At 39.1% G+C, this 23,989-nt stretch overlaps 1 protein-coding gene across 1 annotated transcript; it reads right to left on the bottom strand.

The window, feature by feature from the left end:
• Positions 1 to 978: 978 nt before the first annotated feature.
• Positions 979 to 15,374, bottom strand: WIPI2 (WD repeat domain, phosphoinositide interacting 2; the record flags this gene model as incomplete). Its single annotated transcript, XM_009574664.1, has 11 exons — positions 979 to 1,682; positions 2,536 to 2,633; positions 3,790 to 3,897; positions 4,881 to 5,045; positions 5,797 to 5,904; positions 6,890 to 6,960; positions 7,770 to 7,862; positions 8,318 to 8,415; positions 9,017 to 9,113; positions 10,377 to 10,546; positions 15,292 to 15,374. Coding segments are annotated over 11 exons (1,204 nt in total), but the record flags the coding sequence as incomplete, so codon positions are not given.
• Positions 15,375 to 23,989: the final 8,615 nt, after the last annotated feature.

The following is a 23,989-nucleotide window of genomic DNA, read 5'->3' as shown; positions in this document are numbered from 1 at the left end:
CACGTAGCTGGAGTACTCAGCTTCTGTCCTCCTCTCAAGATCTGCAATTTCCTTGTCTGTCTTTATTTTTATTCCTTTGCAAGCAGTCAGTAGAGGGAAAGGAAGCAACCCGCATTGCTACACAAAAGGCAAAGCAGGCTCATTTTGGCAAAGGAAAGTCATACTCACCAAGTACTTTGCTAATCACTTGCTCACTAACTGTTATCCAAGACTTAAGAGAAGGCACGTTACAACCCTAAAAATAGTCTGCAGCACTGCTCAGCCTTGGAAAACCCTAGCCAGGGTCAGGGCAGTAAAGGATTTGTTCCAAAACTGCCAAAGAGAGAACCAGTCCTTGGAGTGTATCACAAGAGGTACTCTGATGAAAGGGGAATTTAAAAAAAAAAAAAAAAAAAAAAAGGGCACTGTTATCCAGCAGAAGAGAACCCAGAAGAAGAAAATTAATCTTTCAAAATCATTTATATTTACATCAGTATCGGGGGGTGGGGGGGAGGGAGGGGCCAGAATCACGAACCTTCACTACTAGAGCAGTACACTCAGCCCCAGACTGAAGAGAAGCAAGAATTGAGAGCTATGCCTTCCAGCTGAAAACCTTAAGGCTGTTCAAAGAGTGGGGCTGCCATACTCTACAGGGACTTCCATCCAGCCTGACAGAATCTTTGCTTTGGATAATTTAAAAAAAGTATAAAAAAAGGTTATTGCTACTCTGCCAAGGAAATAAGACAAACTACAGGAAAGAAAGAAAGTGCATTCCAAGTCGTCTCTAAAAAACCCACAAGTTTATCAGCCACTATGGGCTACAGACACCCAAGTACTAAAGGTGTACAAACAAGAGTCTCTAGCAATTCCTCCTTCATTCTAGCTTGCTTCCTGCAGCAATTCCTTTTCTTCCCTGTAAAGGCACTTTCTATGTTCTATATCCTTATGCAGGGAAACACTTCCAGTTTTCTATCCCAACAAACAGAACAGTCCCACGAATACACAACATTCAGAAGGAATTTTAATTAACAAAATGGTCCAGGAAAGGGGAGGGAGAACCCAAAAAACCAGGCCATTGCATTTGAAAGGTTGCATGTCAGTCACTAGGTATGCCTGCAAGCCCATGCACAGGAAACCATTTGGACCTTTGTCAGTGCAGAACTAATCTCAGCTTCCAGAACCACTTCTCTACTCCTTCCTTATATAAGCTAAATATTATATACATATATAAAAAAAATACAAACTTGGGTTTGTTATAAAGTGGCTTCTCTCTCTCCCCCTCCTATGCTTGCTTGGCACATGAACGCATGCAAAGCTAGTAGGCTCTGAGGGCTGCACAAACAGCAGGTTTTGGCAACAAAAAAAATAAACACAGCTAAAATAGATAAGCAAGATTAAAAGCCACTGGATTGAAAACCATATATTTTTCCAATTGTATAGAATTAGGACTACAGCTACGACTTAAAACTGTAAGAGTCTGTCATCCTCTCTCCCAACTCATGTCAAAGTTCATAGCAGCATAACACGAGATTCCTCAAGAAACGTCAAGCCAGTGTTCTCTGCTTCAGGAGTGAGTTCACAGGTCAAAGTTTAGTCTGTCCGAAGGATCATGGGAGGATGCTCACTGTCTTCGTCCAATCTAAGTGAGTTGGTTTCATCTTCCAGGCAAACTCCACCCACGGCACCCAGGTCATCTGTATAGGCTGGAGAGAAAGGAACAAGTATTTGGGGGATCAGCAGCACTAACTAAGGCTTGGATCCAAAGTGAATGATTAGAGCTGAAGTACCAGACATCACTTGCAACAGTTTCACTGCCACCCTATGTTTGCTTTTATCATGACCGTGTTTCTCCAAGCCTAGAGCAGTTTATGATCAAAAACTCTGCGTGTGCATGATGCGTACTCGTGTTTTGGGCAGGCTGCTGTTTTTCTTACTCTTCACCAATGCATTACAGCTGCAACTGCAGTATTGATGCTATACATGCAGACCATCCTTCCTCTGCAGTTGATGCACTGACCTGAGTGCCATACAAAGATGGTAGAAGCTCCACTCGGAGAGCTGCAGCATTAACCAAATTCTCATCCTCTCAATTTAACAGAGCAGCAAATCAGGCTAAAAAGGTCACTGTTCCCATAAAGGAACAATAGATGCGCTTATCAACCTTGTTAAAAAAAAAGAAAGGGGGGCTATAATTCAAATGCTTTGCATGAGGTCTGGATGCAGAACTCCTGCCTGAAATAATTGCGTTAGGGCATCTCAAGAACCATTTGGCAAGTACTGCAACTATCACTACAGTAATCAACCACAATTCGAGACAAAGTTCTACTCAAAGTAGCAAAGATGAGTGATCCATCTATAGGAGGCTACTGTACACAAGTGCTCTTTTCCCACTGCTCACCAATGCTCCACATCACACCCGCAGTTATGAAAAGCTCAGTGTTGAAGCAGACGAGCTCACGCAGCCATCTAGAATGAAGCAATACGCAGAAGTGCTCTCTGCCCCATTTCCAGCCTTCTCCTTACCATGCCTTGTGGGTGAGGAAGGCACATATGTACCTTTAGTCACAGCGGCACTGTATGTCTGCGCTACCAACGGCCGGTCATGGGATGCAGACTCTAGAATTTCGTTGGCTGGCTCCATACTGCCATCGAGCCTACCAAGCAGACAGAGGTTAGCTGGAGAGGTGATCTCCCTGGGCATAATACAGCTTTAGTTGATAGCTACAGAAGAATATCTCATTAGACGTGCAAGAATAACATATATGCAGAGGCAACAGGAGAAATACGGTCCCTCCATTCCAGAGGACTGTCAAGAAGGCATCTGACAATGCTTCATATTTGAAGACATCAGTGACACACTTGCCTCTGACATGGCATCAGAATCTAAATCCTAGCAGCTGATGCTACAAAAAACTGACTCAAAACAAGAGTGCGTGATTAAAAAAACCAATAACCATTCCAACCGGCAATATTACAGATTGTCTCTTGAGCTCTGCCCACAACAGAAGCGGTTGCTTCATACACATACACTAGAAAACCCTCTAGTGAAGGTGTTAGAGCATTTCAGAGATTAAGAACTTGATAAAAATCTCCCTCCGAGACTTCACTTCATCTACAAGTGAAACCAGAGGTCATACCTTAAAATGTTCAGATAAAGATATAATTTTTGACCAGTATTATAGATTGACTAAAGCTGCAAACCTGAATTATCATTTTGAGTTATTGGCTTTAATTCTGTGATTAATCATGTAAGTAATCCGACTATATTACCCTAGCTTTTCCTGCCAAACCTTATTAAAAAAACAACAATGCCTTGTCATATTTTTCTTAAGTGTTCTAAGGAACTGCTACAGAACATTAGTCGGCTGGCCTATATGCAAGGAAGTTTAATAAGGACACTGGTAGAGAGAGAATACAGAAAATTTCGTAGGTCAGATTCCCCTCTGTGAAGTCAGAGTAACATCTCTTTCTCATCTCTGAACTGCTTCATTTATTGGTGAAGAGGATGGTGTCAGACGTTTCAAGTTCGTGTTTAAGTAACTCAACTCAAACTGCCAAGTAAGAGGAAACAGAATCATACAGCTAACAGTGACTGATCCTTCACTGCAATCGGACAGTGTTAAGTTTCTGCTGGTAAAGCGGTGCTTAGTGTAGTAGATACTAGGAAGGAAGGTGCAGGAGGTCTGGAAAGAGATTAATTTAAAAAAAAGGAGCTGTTCTAAGTTAAACTTTTGCAGAAGAGAACTAAGTTTAAGAACTGCATTTTGTGAAAAAATAAAATACAACAGTTCTCAGCTAATGGGGACTTACTTGTGCTGCTTCATTAGTGTGCACTCTCCTCCTTCTTGGGGATCTAGGTTGTACATGTAGAGATATCCATCAGCAGCTCCCACCAATAAACGAGGGATCTTCTGGATTCTAGATAGGTTTAGGGGAGAGCAACAGATTAATAAGAACTTAAGTTTCATATCAGCACACTCTCCTCCCCTCCCATGATTTTAAGCCATTATTTTCCACACACTTGCGTCTAGACAGGGAACATTATTAACAGTTAGACAGAGCACCTAGGAAAGAACTGCGTGTAAAAAAAGTAAGGCATAACCACATTTTGTGGCTAGTGGGATGCCACAGCAATCAAGCAACTTTTATATAACCCAGTAAAACAGATTCAGAAGTTACCATCCCATTATCAAGCTTTGTGCAACTCCAGAGACAAATATTCTAACGGGAAATATTTACTTATTTCAGAAACGTTAGAAGGCTTAATTATGGCTTAAAGGGTGCTTTGAGATCAGAGAAGTGAGAGTACACACATGAAGTCAATTTAGCATAAAAACTATAAAACCCCCACAAAATAAGTTTACTACCGCTGAGCTCATTGCTTTGGTAGCTGTGCCAAATGGGACCTGCCTTTGGTGAAGACAGAATAAAGATTAGATTTAGTCCTCAAAATTAACTTTAATGAATGCTATGCTGTTTTAGAGACAAGAATAATATGAACTTGCTTTCAAAGACTTCTTTAATGGTTAGTCTGGATTGCCTAATTTTGCAATTCACTAACACAACATACAGCATCACTCCCCTTGCACTAACAGAAGCAAATGCCATAAGCCCATGGGTCTGTTCTCAACATTCTTCTTTCAAAATTAAAAGACATCTTTAAACAACACTTAGAAATAGTCTATTCTCATCCAAATATTATGCCTTTCTCTCCTCCCCTCACAGGATTGAGAGGTGTTAGCTCTAACACATTGCTCTTAAATTGGAAGAGGCTTTGAAGTGATTACAGGTGATCCATTGCTCTGCTGGAGATGAGGTTATGTTCTACAGTGTCAGCCTCTCCGTAGCCCAACATGGCAACCCAGCGGGGTGGTGAATGCAGGCTCAATTTCTTTACTCACGTGGCAAGTGCACAGATGTTCTTGTGCCCACAGAATGGCAGGCGGACTGTAGCAAAGGCTCTACCCTGGTTGAACATTTCTGTTACTTGAGAGGGCAGATAGCTTGTTGAGGCCATCAGCACTTTTCCAAAGTAACCTGTCCAGGTTGTAGGCTCTTCCTGAGGTCTACAAGTCAGAAGAAAAAAGTGACCGACTTTGCCTTCACATTAGAGAGAAAGGTGCGTGAACACTTTAAAACATCTTTTTTTAAAGATATTAAGCAGCTATTTGTTTCTCCTCAGAAATAACTAACACCCTTGAGAACTCTAATGCACTCTATTTATGCTACAGGGCACAATGTGCCCTACAATACCCTCAGCCTGTTATTTTAGCATGTTTGATTGTAAACTGATACTTCTGCTTATAAAACTGCATTTCATAAGGTTCATTTATACAAGAGCAAGATCTACTGGAAAGTGCTACACTTTAAGATTTTATTCACCTGTTTATCACTAAGCAAATCATTGTTTCCAACAACTTCCCAAGAAATGTAAGACTGTCCTCTCAAATCATAAATAGAAACATTTTACAACTTGGTGCCTTTTAAAGCCCTATAGGCAGCTGGAAGGCATTGCTGAGATAGCTCTTCCCATTTTTGAAGAGGCGAAACACAAATGTAACTGAAAATGTTAACACTGCTCCACATCCCTCTGCCAAGGATGGCCAATTTCTCTTTGGCAGAAATACCTTTTCTATTCACTGGGAGAACAGTATGCAGCTCAGCTACAGTTGCTGATTCGTAAGTGACTTCTTATGCCCTTTACTTTACAGACGCGTTCAAAAGAAGTCTGTCCACACTTTGGAGAACTCATCCTGTTGAATACAACCAATTTTAAAGCCTTTTCCTTGAAAAATCTAAGGCACCTCTGAAACCTACTTTTCTTTCACAGTCTCAAGTTTGAAGATATGCACCGTCTCTGTGTTACTGGATGCAGACAGAAACATGCCATCCATGCTGAAAGCCAATGAACAGATGCTCACACACCTAGGGGAAAAAAAAAGAAAGGAAAAACAACAAAGCATTATTTTTGACATTCTAGTACTGTAGCAATTGGTGTAAGAAGAAAGCTAGTGTTAACTAACTCATGGGAATTAACTTAAACGAGAATATTACTTCTCCATTTTGGTAGGTAGGAGTCTTTCTGCACATTCACCACTAAGGAGCTCCGTAATGTTCACAAGCTGTACTGTGAGAGCTAGGAGGAACAGTGGCTGCATGGTAGACTCACCTGCTCTTCTCCTGTCAGTGACTGCAATTAAGCCAAAGTATTTTGCTTAATTAATAATTAAGCAGATTGCTCAGTCACCACTGCTTCACAAAGAAGAAAAAAGAACATTTCCATAATAAGTATTCCAAATTCTCTGATATCTTCTTAAAGCACTTCAAGAGCAAAATCCCTATTAATGATGTTCAACTCTGATGTGTACCAGATATGGGGGTCAACCTGAACTCAGTTTTACCTCTGTATAAAGTACACTAGAACTACAGAGTTACTACTACCACAAATCATAGTACCATTTCACAATGGCTATCAATGGCTATCTGTATAAAGTACACTAGAACTACAGAGTTACTACTACCACAAATCATAGTACCATTTCACAATGGCTATCAATGATCACAGCACTAGAAGGATTTAGAAGAGAGCGAAAATATTAGATGTACTGCCTCCAACTGCCAAAGAATACAATATATCTTACAAAAGGTGACCCACTTTAAACAAGTTCCCTCACCAATAAATTTTCAAAAGGCAAGAAGGAGTACAATTCTGACAGGATTGATTTGTAGAATAGTCAAGTCCAAGGGAGTGAAACTGGAAGACATTCAAACTGAAACTGTTGTAAGCGTACAGGCAGGGATGAATGAAGATGAAAACAGGCAAAAATCAGGATGCCAGCTCAACTGCAGAACATACTGGAGATCTACTGTAAGGAATGAGCTTCAGATAATTAGTCCAGTTGAACTTTACCTCTTCACTCCCCTTCGGAATTCAAAGAGTTTCTGTCCCTCTGGAATGGAAAACACTCTTATTACTGTCCCCTGTAAAGAAAGAAAGAAAAAAAATTCATTTTTCATTTCAAGTTCATTCATTGTGTATTGGCTCTAGTGAGCAGACTACAACTATAAACAACAAACCATTTTGCTGTTAACTTATTGCCGTTGATGCACACCACATACTAGGATGAAATATTTATGGAGCTTCTTTATAGGATGTATTCGAAGAGTAGAGAAACAAGAAGAGGTGGGAGCTACTAATGTAGAGAACAAGCTATGCGTCAAGAACAGCCCTTCTTCTTACATTTGATGATGAAAATGACCACAATAGACACGTACCACAAGTACAGTCACCTGGATGTCTTTGTGCCTTTATCAGATGCAATCAGTTACACCTTTATATTCTAAGCTTATTACTCAAAGAGCAGAGGCTTCAGACTTTCTAATTTATACAATTTAGATGGACAATTTGTCATTGTGTGCCAAAGACTGGCAAGATACTTCTCTCTATTCTGACTGTAATTGTCTTCTTTTCATTAGGAAGACGGCATCAAAACAAGACAACTAATTTCTGGTAAGTATCCTGCACTAAAGGGAGAAACACTTAGAGGACTGCCCTGATTACAGCCAGATTAAAATGTGTTTATTTAAATAACCTTATTACCCAACATTTCAAAGAATGGAAATTGTGTCAAATATCATTAACAGTTCTTAACTTAGATTTGCCGTTATAACTGTAAGCCTTCTTTTTTGGCACTTGCGCATGGAATTGCGCACGCTTAAACTTACTTAAAATGCTTAGAAGCAAATTTCATTTTTACCCCTGTCGGCAAGTCAATAAAAAGCCACCTTACCTTTTCTGATGCAGTGGCAAGTTTAGTACCACTTGCGTCAAATGCCAAAGCAGCCAAGGGACTATCATGAGCTGGGATCATATTAGCAGCTCTCTACAGGAATGAATCAATAAATTATAACCTTAGTACAGTACAGGTTAAAAGCTACATGTTTGCAACTTAAGGCTGCATATTTAAGAGCATTCAAGGCAAATATGGGTCTTACTTTATAGACAACAGCTTCAATATTTCAGTAACTGCTACGTAAAAGTACATAAAATTATCCTTGAAGCATGTGCATAGAGAGTACAAGCAGTGGAAGGATACTTAAAAGACAATTCAAATAGAAATTACTTTTCTCCACTGATTTGCCCAACTCTACTCATCAAATCTAATATTAGCGTCTGTAGTTTCTTTGCCGACGTTCTGCGAAGCCTAGCTACAAGAGGTACTGCAAACTGACATAGAGGAACCCAACCGAGTGTCTCGTAATTCCTCTCTGAGCAAGTTAAGACACTTCCAAAAACTGCATCTTTAGAAGTGGAAACAGCATTCACAAAGATCCTTACCAGATTGATGGTGTCAAAGACTTGTACTTCTCCAATAGTTGCACTTCCTGGATAGGCCAGGTAGCAGTTATCATTGTTTATTGATAAAGCACACAACCCTAGAAGGGATGCAGAAACAGAATTAGAAAGAGGCAAATTCCAAGACTTATGCAGCAAAACTTTCTGATTCTGCATTTGAATATTACAAAGATAACTCAAGTTATCCTCACAAGGTATCAACAGAAAAAAAACAAGGACGAATAATCTCAGAGTCAACCTGCAACATATTCAGCTATTTAACATAAGTTAAAGTTTAGTATAAAGTAGAAAAGGAAGAATACCGATAGAGCTACAATAACCGATTAAGCAGTAGAATTTCCCATGTCTGCCATGACTCCTAAAGCATTAATCTGACAAAGCCTTTAACTATACCAAGTGCTGGCAAAATCCAGTTTGTATCTCTACTACTTCTTTCTAACATTTCAACACATCCACTCCAGGAGACTAAAATACTGGGAAGATGCAGTTTAAGGCAGAGTCTGCTATTGTTCTCAAAAACCTCACCTGGATTAAATGGGTAGGCTTTAAGACAACACTCGTGTATTTGTTACTTATATTTGAAAGTGGAATTAACAATGCTACAGTTCCCTGTAGGAAACATCATACATTGACACAGAATGCACTTTGCAGAGTTATGCTAGCTTCTAACAACATACTTACCTGCAGGATTGGGAGGTGTCTCCCTGATTGTATGTAATACCTTCATGTCTCGTATGTTGTGTATATAAAGAGACTCTTCCAGACATACTATCAGCCTCTAGACATGGGAAAGAGGACGAAATGCTGAAATCAAACTGGAGTTTATATTAATTTATCAATCCTAAAAAAATTGTATCCAAAAATGCAGTAGGTACCTTCCAATAGAGAAAAGGTTGTACCCACCTGATGGGAAGAAATAAGAGTCTGATAGAAGATACACAAGATACACCGCTTGACAAGGCTTCAACAGCGTAATACTACACTCGGTCACTTGAACTGACCAGTGCACTTGACTTCTCTCAACCATGCTAGTGCAAATTGATTTAAATGAAAATGATTTACATTACTAGTTTAAGTCAGCAAGCCAGAAACCTTCATTTAAAGCTAATTAATTCTTATTTTGTACCTGCCCTTATGTATTTCCCACCCTCAAGAGGCCAATTCACACGTGGAAATAATTTTCTGCTTTGGCTAAACAGAAAAAACATACAAGACTTTTTTAACCATTTATAGACCCTATTACTTACTCATAATCATTTGTGAGGGGCTTTTTTTTTTTTAATTAAGTTCTTCAACATCTCATTTACACTTTCGTAGACTACATCTGGATGACTAACAAGATGTTACTCATTTAATGCTACCTCACAATGCCAGAAATCGAATTAGCCACTATTTCCCTCATGATTTTAAAGGGAATCCCATCCTCCCACACCTGATTTTTGGGGGCAGGGACAGACACTAAGAAGATTTTCTCTTCCAGATGCCACTCTCTCTAATTTGAATGAACTGGTTGAAGACAGAGAAGCCTGTATTTGCAGAAGAGCCTACTAATGATTTAGTAATACAGCAAACTATGGCTCCAGGTACTTAACTCAAAAATTTCACCAGTTCAGTGATTTTTTTTTTTTTTTTTTTTTAAAAGAATTCAGCAAACTGTATCTAAAAACATAAAAAGTGAATAGGTAACAACTTTAAGTTCAGGCCTGAATAGAAATTGTCAGTTTCACATACTTTCACATTTAGGATCACAGGATGATTCACACTGGGAGGGACCTCAGGAGGTCTCTAGTCCAACCTCCTACTCAACACATGCCCTGCTTACTCAGGGCATTTTCCCAAGTAAATACATAAACATAGAACCAAAAATACTTAACCAATATGAGTACTGAGATGCCATACAGAAGCTACAGTTGGAAAAGTACAAGTTAATTTCAAATAGCAATCCTGTCACCAGAGGAAAAGACATCAATCAGCAAAGAAGTACCAGAATAAGATCCACAACCCCTTCCCGTGTTTTCACCTAGTCAAAATTACTACTCACCTGTCTATTGAGTTTGACAGCCAAGATGGTGTTGGAGTAACTGTAGTTGCAAATCTCTGTCCCCTTCTTAAAGTGACAAACTTTCAGCTTGCGTGGAGCTTTAAGGCTAACTATGGCCACCAGACTACTGGAGAACAGCCTCTCCACAATGCACACATCTTCTGTGTCAGCTGAGGAATCACAATAACAAGGGAAAAATACAGAGGGAGATTTCAGGGAAGAAGAATGATGCACATCAACAGGAAATACTGCCTAAGAAAATACACTCTACCACCACAAACATTCTGCCAGAACAGCTCAGAGCCAAGGTGGGATGCAGGACAGGTTTTTAATGCAGAAAATCTACACAGTGAATGCTGATATGCAAAGATTTCCGCGCCCCACCCCCAGCGTCATGCATGCTTCAGACAGAGCATCTACTCCACCCTGCCCAAGATCCAACAGAAAAAAATCCCAAAGATACAAAAAAAAGGCAAATTGTCAAATTCCAGAATCTTACAATCTTCTCTTATTTCTTGTCCTGGTTTCGGCTAGGATGGAGTGAATTTTCTTCCTAGTAGCTGGTATAGTGCTGTGTTTTGGATTTAGTATGAGAATAATGTTGATAACACACTGATGTTTTAGTTGTAGTTTAGAAATCTAGGAAAGCAAAGTTTTTTGGTTTTTGTTTTGTTTTTAAAGCTGTACTATGCATGGAACAGTTTTTGATGACCAAAACCCCTGGAGTTTCTGCACACCTCTCCATGAAGAAAGGTTATTGTATTCAAAGAAGCTGGTAAACTCATTTGTTCTAAGACTGCTTCAACCACTGATTAGGTGGGTTTTGGGTTCCCCGCCCCCCCTATATCATCTTCTACCTGACAGTCCCTAAAAACAATTTCTACAGGAATCACCAAAGCCCAGCATGTATGCATAGCCATAAAACAGCGTTATTTTTGTCACGCGTTCTACTATGGAAGCACTGGAGGCAAAGGAGGAACACAAGTCATCATTCAAAATGTGGGGAAGACAGCAGGAGGGAGAAGAGTCCAGGATCTCTGGCAAAGAAGCACTTTCAGGGCATTTGTTTATAGTACAGTATTGGACCAAGCTGGTAGGAGTCCAAGTCCCACCACCAGTTACCCTGGCATGTGTGCTTCCCCCTCCCATCCCCTGAAGCTCCCCCCCCCCCCCCCAAAATCCCAGAGACATAGCGGACATAGTTTTCACAGCAGGAGAAAGCTGGAGAGAGTTTTACCACTCTCTGCAGCTCTCCCACAGCTACCGGCTACATCTGCCCTTCCATTATAGAACTGAAACAAGACAAGCAACTTGAGCCTCTGGCCTTGATCCATCGAAACAACCAAATTTTTCAGAAGTCAGTATCTGGATTAGCTCAATGCTTAACACATTCCAAACCATAAAACTACCAGTAAAAAAAAAAAAAAAAAAAAGCTTATTTCTGAAGGCTTCTGTTTTGGCCAAGAGACACATTAAATAATTGGCAATGTTCTCATCAACAACGACAGAAATTCCCTGAAAAAAGTTCTGTTCCAACATTCTCAGCATATGACAATGTCATCACTGTGTGACATGCCTGCTTTGAAAGTGGTTTTTCTGGGCAGTTATTTCAAGAAAAAGAACAGAAAATCTGTAATGCTCTACATTCTTTTGAGAGAAATAGCCTCCTTATGGAAAAGGAGCAGGTTTATACTAAGCATTTTCAGTATTCTATGCAACATAATCGACTTTAATCTAAATCTCGTATTTAATATGGTACTTTTCCAGAGAAGACAAAACAGCTCACAGAGGCTTTGAAAATTCAATTTCCTCACTTCTGCAACAGGGATAATGCATTTTAGCAACGACTTTGTTTTCAAGGAATTGTTCTCTATTTTCCTGATGCCACACACAACACATGAAAAAGAAATACAAAAATCCACTTCAATAAATTTATGCATAGACTTTCAAATGCAGAGGTCCATGTTCCTTGAACCACACCAGTAACATAAAAGATTCTCAACTATTTTACAGTACAGGTTATCAGCTTTCCATCTAAGCCTGGAGTCCTTCATAATAATGGCATCCTTTTGCAAGGGTCAGAAGACCAGCACACAGATACCCGAAAAACACAGTCTGACTGCTCCCGGCTCCTGGGCGAGCACAGCTTGTTTCCCCATTCAGGGGCAACTGTGTTAAAACACAGCTTCTGGGATTTGTTACTCTCCCAGGCAGGAGAACTGGTATTTCAGAGGTGGAACAGCAGCAGAGATTCAGATGGAAAAAGCGCTGTCCTATGCTGCACTGATGGGAAGTGTAGGCAGCAGGGAAGGAACAGAGGGAAGAGCACTATCAAGAACTAAAGCAGTCACAGACTGAAGAAAAAACTTTCAACAAGGAAAACGCTTAAAAGGTATAGACAATCCTTCAGTCTCACGGTAAGGAGACTTACTATAATACAGACAGTTACCTTTAGAGAAAGGCTTTGTGATAGGCTTTTAATTAAATTCACTTGCAAAATACAGGATGCACCTCTGTTCCTTTGTCTTCCCCTAATAGGAAGAAGTGATAAAAATCTCTTCACAGCTGCCAAGTCATGTATGCTTCCTAACGAGCAACCATTCAAGTAGAGTACCAGGCTAGACTGCACATCCTACATCCAGCTGACCTGAATTAATCATGTTTAGAACCACTAGTTAAGTCCCATAGCAATGCTGTTAATCAGGTTTTTTTTTCTATTTGAATTTTCTCCTTTACACTACACAAGTGAGCATTACCAGAAACTCAGATTCAAAATACAGTAAGAACAAAAGAAGAATCGCAAAATGATTTGAGTATCAGCAGTGAGGGGAGAACAAGCAAATACATAACAAGATTACAGTTTCATAAACACAAGCATGTAGCATCACAGACAAGAGCTGGTTAGAACCAGCTAGATTATGATCAGCCGTGCTTTTATTCCATTTTTAATCCAAGAACATGAAGCATGTTATAAGCATTCATTAAGCCTTAAAGCACCCTCCATTCTAATACTTATTTTTACAGGGTGATCAACTGAGCAGGGGGTTAGGTGATCGTACAGAGTCACAGTAGAAGTCAGTGATGAGAGCAGACAAAGAAACCTCCCATTCTTCTCAGTTGTTCTCTCAAAAACAAGACAGCTGGGGCATATTCTGTAATTTACTTTAGACACCTACACAAAAACTGGCAGATCAATCTTACAGAAGAGAGGGAGGGGTCCTTAAAAGTGCTCACTCAAAACAACACAAAATCTTTAGACCCACTTAAACTAAATTGGGAGGCAGGAGATACATGTCCCAGAGGCCTCAAGATGCTTTTCCTTGCCGAAAGGAGGTAGCCAATACACAGGACGCCCTCCACCCCCCGTATCAAGTTTTAAACAGGCATGGTTTGCAAGCCCAAGACTGAAAATTATTTAACTGTGTACAAAAAATAAAGATCTCAAATATTTAGGTCTGCTGCAGACATTGCATGCTCTATGAGCATGACCGGCTGGCTTACACAGGTCAAACCATCAAATTTTCTACTAAATGTTACCTCACATTCTGTGCTCTGCATTTATAGGCTTAACAGTCATGGAATAAAACTTACAATATCAAAGAGATCAAGCCAATACAGGCATCCCAGAACAGTCTGAAGACAAGACTGGAATCAGCAGGTCTAAATTCTAATCCCAGCTGCTTTATCAGTTTACTGCAAGATTTTGAGCAAGGCACATTATCCAATCTGTACTTTTTCTTTCAAGGACTACCTAGAAGCAGTCCTGCAAAGTTCAGTTCAGTCTCTCTCAGTATGTTTATTCAGTGTCTCATATAACAGGAGTCATCCTCACTGAGTTTCCTGGGGTGATATCAGGCCAGATACTGTAAGTGCCTAACATACTACAGAGGTCAGGTACTTAAACTCAACGGCATAAAATGGAATTCAAGCCACCGATTAACCAGTACAACCAGACCATGACTCAAACAGGCAGATGTAGCTGCAACACAATTTAACCTGACCACAGGTGCCTAATTTGAACCTCACAATTACTTCTCTCCATTGACTGTATACAGAATCAGGCTGTCACCACAGGTAACAGGTGATCTGAATCACACACCATTTTCAAACTTAAGATGCCACAGGGTCAGGTCACTTAGGGAATGGAGTCTGAAGACAACTCTGTTGTGTAGCATGGTACACCGGGATCCTACCATAAATGCTGACATCATAGCTATTGGTACCATCTGTCCACATGGAGTTTACAAGAAAGCAAGGATACTCATGCATAGCATTCATAGTTTACTTATTAGCACCTCAAAAAAGGGAAGTCTATGGACTGCTGGCAAAACAGGGGATACCACTTCTCCCCCAAGCCTCCCTCAATTTCATCTCATATCCTACTCAACTGAGATCAGTATTGAAAAGTTATGGGAATTTGGATTTTTCACCCTTTTGGATGAGTAAACCTGCAGCTGTCATGTTAAAAAGTATTTTTCTAACAGCAAATATTAGGATTAAAGAAAAAGATAATCAAGGCTTTGTTTTCTTCTTTGATAAAAGTATCTTACCAGTTGCCTGCTCCAATAGCCAGTATAAGGACACTCTCTCGCACCAGTAATAATTTTTTTTTTTAACGCCCAGCTGCTACATAACCTGGCTATTGGACATAAAATTAGAAAAGCAAAGAGTTCTCCTCATACCTATTACCCGATTTCACGACATACCAGCTACATTTAAATACAGAACACTGATACATAATTTTACCCTGCCAGCAATCAATTGTTTTGTATTTGTGTGATATTTCATAATACACTTAAGGTTCCTCTTATGTCAATTCCAAACCACCTGTGAAAAAATGAAACATGTCTTATTCTTCCCAAATTAAGCCAGCTGAGGGGATAAAAAAAGAAAAAGAAAAAAAGAAGATACTCACTGCATTCATAGATCTGCTCTAATTTGTCCACAGAAGAAAGAGAGAAGAATTTGTAGCCTGATTTACTGCCAACTGCAAGGGATCTGAAAAAGAAACAAGCCAGTCAGGAACATAAACTAAGTCAGCTGTGATTACCCTTGGACAGATTCTTAACCTATTCTAAAACTCCAGTTGGGCTAGCTCAGTAAGAAAAGCGATAAAAAGCTTGACTGAAAAAGCCATGATAGACACAGATAGGTTCCTCAACTCTGAAAAGGCCAAATAGCTTCAGAATTACCCCAGGTGTGGAATCCTGCTTCACGTTTCATGAAATGAGAGTTCACAGCTTAATGTAAGCCTACTGCCCAATTCACACTGGTGATTTCTCCACAGAAACTAAAAGCTTTAGTGTGGAGGAAAGATGACTTGAGTAATGTAATGCAAACCAATTACATCATTGCCTCATCATTAAAGGTGACCTCCAAGACCTTTTAAACTGGGCTGCCTGGGGATTTTTTGCTCTTTATACTGTAACCTTCCCCAACCACCCCAAAAGAGCTTTCATATTAAAAAAAAAATAATAAAAAGGAATTAAAGACTGCCAACTCTAATTTTCTCTGGTTTTATTTGATGATACTCTAGCACCTCCAAAGAACATTGTTAGGTCTCAGTCTTACAAATACTCACGCCAAATCTTTGATCAGAGGCGCCCTCTTAAAAACGCTAGTCACTGATGTTAAACAGATTTTAACAATAGTAGAACCTTAAAAAACTGACTACAAACCCTTCTTTCCTCCGTTACTCAATTTTCACACTTAGCTCACAGACCATTTAATTGCTTTTCCAGTCAGAGTCAAAGACAGGTCTTAAATTTTAAGCTAGAAAAACCTTTAGGCTTGTCCTGCAGGTCTTTACACATCAAGGCAGCAGACAATGGCACATTCTTATTTTCCCCTCCCCATGCAGAGGATGATTTTATGCCCCAGAAAAAGAAAAGTAACAGTCAATACAGTTGCGCGGAAGTGTATTAGTATACTTACAGTTCATATATTTCTTACTGCCAGGACACATGGAGAAAAACTAATTAAATGCCAATAAAATGTATTTCGATATGCCAAACTGTGGCAAGTCATTCAATACAAGGCTTAAACCCAACCCTGCCAGTCAGCCTGCCAAAATGCCCTTCTGAACTCAGCAAGATGATTCTCTATAATTCAGATGCACTAACAATTCGTTCTGCATTTAGAATACAATTCTAGATTCCTAGATTTCTTGCTCTTTCTGTATTTTCTTCTCATGGCTCTAAGCTGAGGCCTTTTTAAACTTCAAGGCACCCAGAAGATTAAAAATTGTTCCTCAAATGGCTTACCCTCTGAAATTAAGATCCCAAGCTATAAAATCAACTTCTGTACGATGGTATGACTTTCTCTTCTAGAAAAGAATACAACTGGCACAGCCTAGTTAAGAAATAATATTTGAGAAGGTTTAAACCTTCAAATTAAAATATGTACCATCCAGGCAATAGAAGTAAGCCTCCCCAGATTCAATAACCAAGATATTAAAAAAAGCATATTAGGCTTAGAGACAGAGAAGCAACTATAAAACAAAATTTTGTTGCTGCTCCTCTAAGTCACCTTAGAAATACTGAATTTAATTTTACTTCAGACAAAATCGGTATGTTCAGCAGACTATATCTGATTAGTTGCCAAGGATCTTCAGTGTGTTTCCTCCACTACTTTTGTACAACTCAATGAAAATTCAAATTCTCTGAAAAAATATGAAACTGTAATTTGGAAAAAAAAGTAACGAGTTAGCTTTTCTTAGATTATCTACTACTTCCCTCAAAAGAAAGTTTAACAAAGAATGACATTAAAACTGTCACTTCACAAAGGTAAACAAGCACTCAACTGAGTTAAAAATAAATGGTCACAAGACTCCTTGCAATATAAACGATCTACAAAAGACACAGGATGATTTCCTCATGGAGAATTCCACTTTCACAGCAGCCATTTGTGAGAGTACTACTAGGCAAAATTGATTCTTGTATTGTACTTACAGCTTTAAATACAGAATATTGCTGTATCACTGTTTTACTGACGGTATCACCAAAACCAGCAAGCAAGACCATTTTTCTTGTCCTAACGCATTTAAATAAGCTTTAGACAATGGTGAAAGCAAGTGGTATACATGATAAAAATCATTAGACTGAGTAGAAGCCAAAATGAAGAAGCACAGAACAGACCTTTCCATCCATGGCAACTGCTTTTTGTTATTTCTTTCAGGATCAAGGCAATGAAGTCACAAATCATTTGTTTACACAGAACAGCTCGAGTCAGTATAATTAAACCCATTTCAGTATACAAGCATAACTGCAAAACAACCCATTTTTCTTCTAGAACAGCATTCTTGGGTTTGGAGGGTTTGGGTTTGTTTGGGTTTTTTTTAACGTACTCTCAAATTACTTCTTATGAAACTATTGGAAAAAAGCTTTTTATATGTAATAAGAGAACTCACTAGGCTGAGTTATACCAGCATAATCATAATGATTTAAACCCCCCATCTTCCCCCGCACCGATATTACACGTAAGCCCTTAAGACACCTGATAGCTATCTAAATGACCAAATCCCACAAAACAAGTACCCAGCCAAAATTACCTCAGCCCCGAAAAAATGTGCAACCATATGGGGAAGAAATATGATCAATAAGCCATTGAGCTATTGCTCAAATAGACAGTGGCCAACAAGAAGCTACTGTAGTTTATCAGAAGCTCCTTTTACAACGTGGTTGTTACGCTTTATTATTACCAATTTTCAGAAGCTGATGAGGGTGAAATTGAAAATAAAATCAATATCCAAAAAAAAATGCCTTTTTTCTTCTAACATTATGCTACACACAGGTGTTTTTTTAGCTCTATTATGTGTAGCCTCTATTACGCACCTTAGATTGTAGACTTTGAGCTATTTCATCATCAAGGTTGTCTACTCAGTACAAAATTACCAATATAGCCGTGATTTATGAAACTGTGTTTACCCACTTTTTTCAAAGATAATACTGTACTCTGATCCAAGACTACATATCTTGAGAGTATTTTCAAGAGCAGCTGTCATAAATAATTAAAACTAACCTCATCAAGCAAACGGTGTTATGAGATATTTCACACACTCGTTTCAAGATGCTGACATTCACTGTAAGTGCACTCACCTAGAGTGGGAAATCAGCTGGTTCAATCTCACTGGCTCTTTAGAAACAAGTTTTTTCAGATGGGTTAGAATCGTACAGGTTTTCTTTTGTTTCTTTAATATACATACAGAAGGAAGAAAACCAGTTTTTCTCTTTCTGTATCATAGAGGACCTTAACTATTAATCAGAAATATTCTACATTAATCAGAAAGATCCTACTAAGGGCAGCTCTCTCAGATTAAAATCAATTGCAGCTGCAGTATAAACTCCAGAAGTCATTACTGTTTTAAATAACTGGTTAATTAAACCTACTTTCATGATGATACAGTCTCATTATACTAATGCTCCACCTCATTTCAAAACCAATGTAAATTTCCAAAGACAAAGTGTTTTGTGAACAAAGGCTTATGATGAAGAGGGTGAAAATAATAACAAGGGGGGTGGGGGGGGGGAGGGGGAATGAAATGACATAAGAAAGCAATTACTAAGGAAACTTAGTTTGCTTTATTTCCCCCTCCCAAATGTCTGCTGAAACCAAAGTCATAACATCTTACAGACATGTCTTAAAAGAAAGGTCAAGAATGCCATTATTTTGGACAAGAGCTAAATACAGAAACTCATACATTCAACAGATTTATCAGCAACACTCTGACAACCCACAGGAGATTTTGCCATTGGTCTTGTATTAAAAGAAAACCAACACAAACTTAAATCTGCTACAGAAAAAGGAGACCACACTTGCTCATCACTTAACATGCTCCAATAGGTTGGGACAACAAAATGTTCATGATCCAAGTAAACATCACTGCTCTCGGACCAAATTCCCATCCGAATCGTCACACACTGAGGAACAGTTTCTCTGGTCCAGATTCATCAGGCAAGCCCACCTCAGCTGCTATCTCCACTGCAACAACAGCAAGTAACATGACATATGATTGCTTCTCTCAGCTATCTTCCCTGAGCACGAAATTTTTTTTCTCTTTCCTTCCTTTTTTTGGTTTAGCTTTAAAGCCTCCTTGGAATAAAGGGCTCTCCTGTCCTCAAGGATCACAGGTGAATGACACCTGAACCTAGGAGAAACAAAGGCAGAGGAGTGAATGCTCAGCACCTAACCCTTGTTCTTCTCACCACAAGCAGTGTACTACAGAGATCGAAACATCACATGGTAAGGGAATTATAATACAACTTCTGCAACATGAAGCATGCTATACAACTTTAGAACTATAAGCACTTGCTCAGAACACAGAAGCAAATGGATTTATTTGGGCAAAAAAAGGGTAGAATTAAATCAGAAAGAATAGATACATGGACAGATACCTGTCACATGTAACTCCACACATAAACGAAAGCTGAGACTAAAGAAGACCTTGCAAATAAGGCATACACCAGTGTTTTCACTAGAAATCCAGATGCAAGGCTTTGTTTTGTCCTTTCATCAGGAGTCTGTTTTCAAACCTACAGCCAGTATTTTGCTTCCAAGTGCTGTCACTTGATTACTTATTTTTAAAAAGGTGACTAAGACTTCTCTACAGTCTGTCGACTTGCATTATTTTACAAGTAGGTTCTCTGGGTGATGGGTGGCTTTTTTTTGTAAATTGAATCTGAAGACCGTAGAAGTTAATTTTTAAGTTCTTCCAAAGACACTTCTCTAGGAATATTTGTGTAACAATTTAAAGACTGAAAGTTTTACCTATTTTATAGGTACATGTAAACTTTCAGATCTTGAAGTTATGCTTTGGGTAAAAAGTTACATACTTCTATTATATTACATGTTTCCCTTATGCATTTTAAAGCTTTTATGAAAAATCCTCACAAACTCATACATGTATCCATGCTCAGTTTTAGCAGTTCTCCCAGAAGTAATACAAACAGCACTCAGGTTTAAGTGGTACTTCTTACCAAATACATGTCATTAAAGATTTCTAATTACTAAAACATACCAGCACTGAGGTCACCTACAAGCTTCTACTGCACGGTTTTGCTAGGATACCTGAATTCTGACCAGTTACTTCAATTTTATCTGCAGGCTGGAGCTTCTGCCTCCCAATCAGAGAATGCCAGTCATGCTGAGTTGTGCAATGATTGATTCACTAGGGAAAAGGGCTAGGTCCAAACCAAGCACACTAACATCTTCCGAAAATGACCTTCTCCATGTTTTTACTTAATGAAAACGTATTATATCAAAGAGAACCCACAAACCAACTGCTTCTGCTGCGTTATAGGTGGAGTGTTTTTGGGCAGAGTTCCAGTCCCAGCCAATAATTCAAAACTCTCATGTAAATAAAGCTTAGGGCAATATGGAATAAAGAGGCAAGACAACACTTGCAATAACGTAGATACTATTCCAAGAGACACTGTCACTACATACAGCATCCATGAATGAACATTAAAAAAAAAAAGTTAAGTCTCGGAAAAAAACGACTAAAAGCAAGATAGAGGATACCTGCTTCAGTCACCAGGGACTGCAACAACTGGGAAAAGCAACATCAACTTTTATGTCGACAACATTCTTCTAACTACCAGCAATCCAATTTCCCAAGGCTAAAAGCCACCACAAAGCTCATCTCCTTCCCACAGAAGGCAAAAATTAATTACCAACCCTTCATAAAGCCTAGGAAAAAGGTAGCTTGATACCTATTTTTATCAGCAACAAGTACCATCTTTTCCTAATACAAGGCAATTGGCTCTGCTGTCTAGATAAGCAAGACACATTTGAGCATGAGTGGAACTGGCACCTTGTTAAGTTGAAGGTAAAAGCTTTAAATGTAGTAACAACAATGCACCCCTGTCATTTATTTTCCAGTTTTGTCTGTCAGCAATTTTTCTAATTACTGAAGCACACCTTAAAACATAATGCGAGCTCTACTGACTGGGAAGACGTAAACAAAGCTTGTCTTTCATATACTGGCTGAAAGAACATGCATTTGTTTACCTTGCCTGTCTGGAAAAGGACTTCAGTTACTTGTAATGTAAGTTGAAAATAAGCAAGGTTTCTGAGGCCCAGCATGGGAAAGTGTAATTAACTTCTAATAAATTCTTTTCAGCTCTTCTCACCTGGTGAGTGGTCATGATCGAGATATCTAGAATAGTATACTAATAAACCCAGAGAGCTGATGTCTTGTTTCTCTATTCAAACAAGAAACTAAGAAAGATCACGGGGGGGGGAGGAAAAAAGAAAAAAAAAAAAAATCAAGTAAACTTTAGTATAAGGAACTTACACAACCACTAAGTTCTACTCAGTTTAAAAACTAGAATGCAACTTGGTTATTTGGGTCACTTACCACCTCAGACAAGCGTTTTAGTAAGAAGCTGCTCACAAAGATGTCTGCAAGACTTACTGTTTTATACTTGTTACTTTTCTTGGAGAGATTTCTCTTGAGACACTATTAGAAAGAACAGATGCTTATTCCACATCATGCAACCATCCATTTGTCTCAAAGTAAGTGGCCTTTTATATTATTCTCATAATTTTGAGACAAAAAAATACCAACAGGAGCCTTTTTCTATTTATGTCATTTCTATAATGGGTATCTGAAAATGCAAAAATATGCCAAGATGACAAGAAAGACTTCGTATCCCAAGACTTTGAATTACAAAGATATATGGGCCAGGTCTGGATCACATAAAAAGATAAATCGAATCATCACCAAAATTCTCTTGTCAGCTAATCTGAAGTATACATAAAAATATATATATTTTTTTAATCTACCCGCACAATGGGCATTAGAATGCCGAAGACCAAAAGAATCAGCTATAGCACAGAAGTTGAAGAACACTTTTGGATATTTATGAAAGTGAAATGGGAAAAGTAATGAAGTAGCATACACAGTTGAGGGTTAGCAAGAAAGAAATCATTAGCCACTTGCCCCTTTTTTCCCCCGTAAACTCAAAGTTAAATAGGAATCACACTTTATTCTTCCTTGAAGAAAGATTTCAAGGTGTACAAGCCAAAGACCACCTAGATAAGCTTATATTACATTTCCTTTCTTTTTACTTCTGTCTTGGGTTTGTTCTCAAATCAAGCCTGCAGGTCTCTTGTTCAGAATAAATTTTGTCACCACTCGGTGACCTTTTAAATATATACAGCTCTCCACAAAACTAAGGTGCAACTGAAAATAGGCAATTGCTTTAAGGAAGAAGGAATAGTAAAGCCTTTAGATCACCAAGTTGGACAGCACAATTTAACTCAAAAACTTATATAATGACGTTTATAGACTACAAACGAAAGAGGTGACAGATTTCCTAGCTATTATGACTTGTTTTATCTACTAATAGGTAAAAAATGGATGGTATCTGAGCAAGACATGGGCATGTTTTATATGCACAATGACAGAGTGAACTCTATATGGGTAGTCGATGAAAAAACGTGAAAAGTAGTTGCAAAAGTCTTTGGCTCGAATCAACATACGGATAATGATTTACTTACAAATACATAGAAGACTATTGCTCCCCCCCCATGATTTATCGTAAGTTATTTACTGTTAAAGTCTCTTGTCTCACATCTATCCAGCTCCACTTGTTCATCTCTTCACCCCCCATCAAACCCTACAAAATCTGCAATGTGACCTTTCTCCTCAATCTTGGCAGTCACCATAAATAATCTTCTCACCTTCACAATTCCCATATGCTACAGTACATGCTGAAGACAGTCAAAGATCTCTCCTGTGAGGACAAGACATTGTTGCTTGTAAAACGAGCAAGTAAGTAGTTAAAAGAAAAAAAACACCATCACACACGTGGATTACGCTCTGTGATGCCAACCTGAGATCATTTCCTCTTACTCACTTCCTAAAACAAAACTCCTCCTTTCTCAAGTACAAGTTCTTTCGGTTATTGCTCCCCAGTTTCATCTCTTAGGTATTTAAGACAGTCAAATCCTTCTTCAAAGGAGCTTTAGTGCTCCAATGCCAACTATTAGGGATTTCTTAAAATGAAAAATATTGCTTTTTAATAACCCATATAAAAACTAATACGCATTAACTAATCTAAACATGCTGCAACGGCTAAATAATTTGCAGGATGTGCAGCATGAACTACCCGACCCTTTCTAGAACTGAAACATGAAGAAGTGCAACTTCAAGGACTATATGAAAAAGGCCTCCTTTTCAAAACCAAAACCAAAAGAAGCATGGGCTCATAAAAATACCTTTAAGCCTAAGGCATACTGCTTCAACACAGCAGGTGAAAATAAAAAGGCTGTATGAAAAGATAGCTATAACGAGCTTTCAGATGGAAGAGTTGGGTCTTCACGTTATCTCAGTCTCTGCTAAAGGCTGGACGTGATCAAGAAGCAGAAACAGCCCTCTCTCCTTCCCCCAAAGCAACAGCGAGCAATGCCTCGCAAGTACCAGAAGCAAAAGCTCCCCAGGGCAACAACCTGGGGGAGAGAGAAGGCAATATGCTGCAACCACAGCTCAAGCAGCCCATTAGCCCTCTGCTGCGTGTCCCCACGAGAGCGGCCTCACACCCTGCAGCCCCGGAGGGGAGAGGGGGGTTGTTCCCACCCCTCCTCGCTTCAGGGACGAGGTGGGCCCCCGC

Source organism: Fulmarus glacialis, unplaced genomic scaffold, assembly GCF_000690835.1.
Source record: "Fulmarus glacialis isolate BGI_N327 unplaced genomic scaffold, ASM69083v1 scaffold8643, whole genome shotgun sequence".
NCBI lineage: Eukaryota > Metazoa > Chordata > Aves > Procellariiformes > Procellariidae > Fulmarus > Fulmarus glacialis.
Note: the sequence above shows the minus strand (reverse complement) of the source record. Positions and strands in the feature narration are given on the sequence as shown.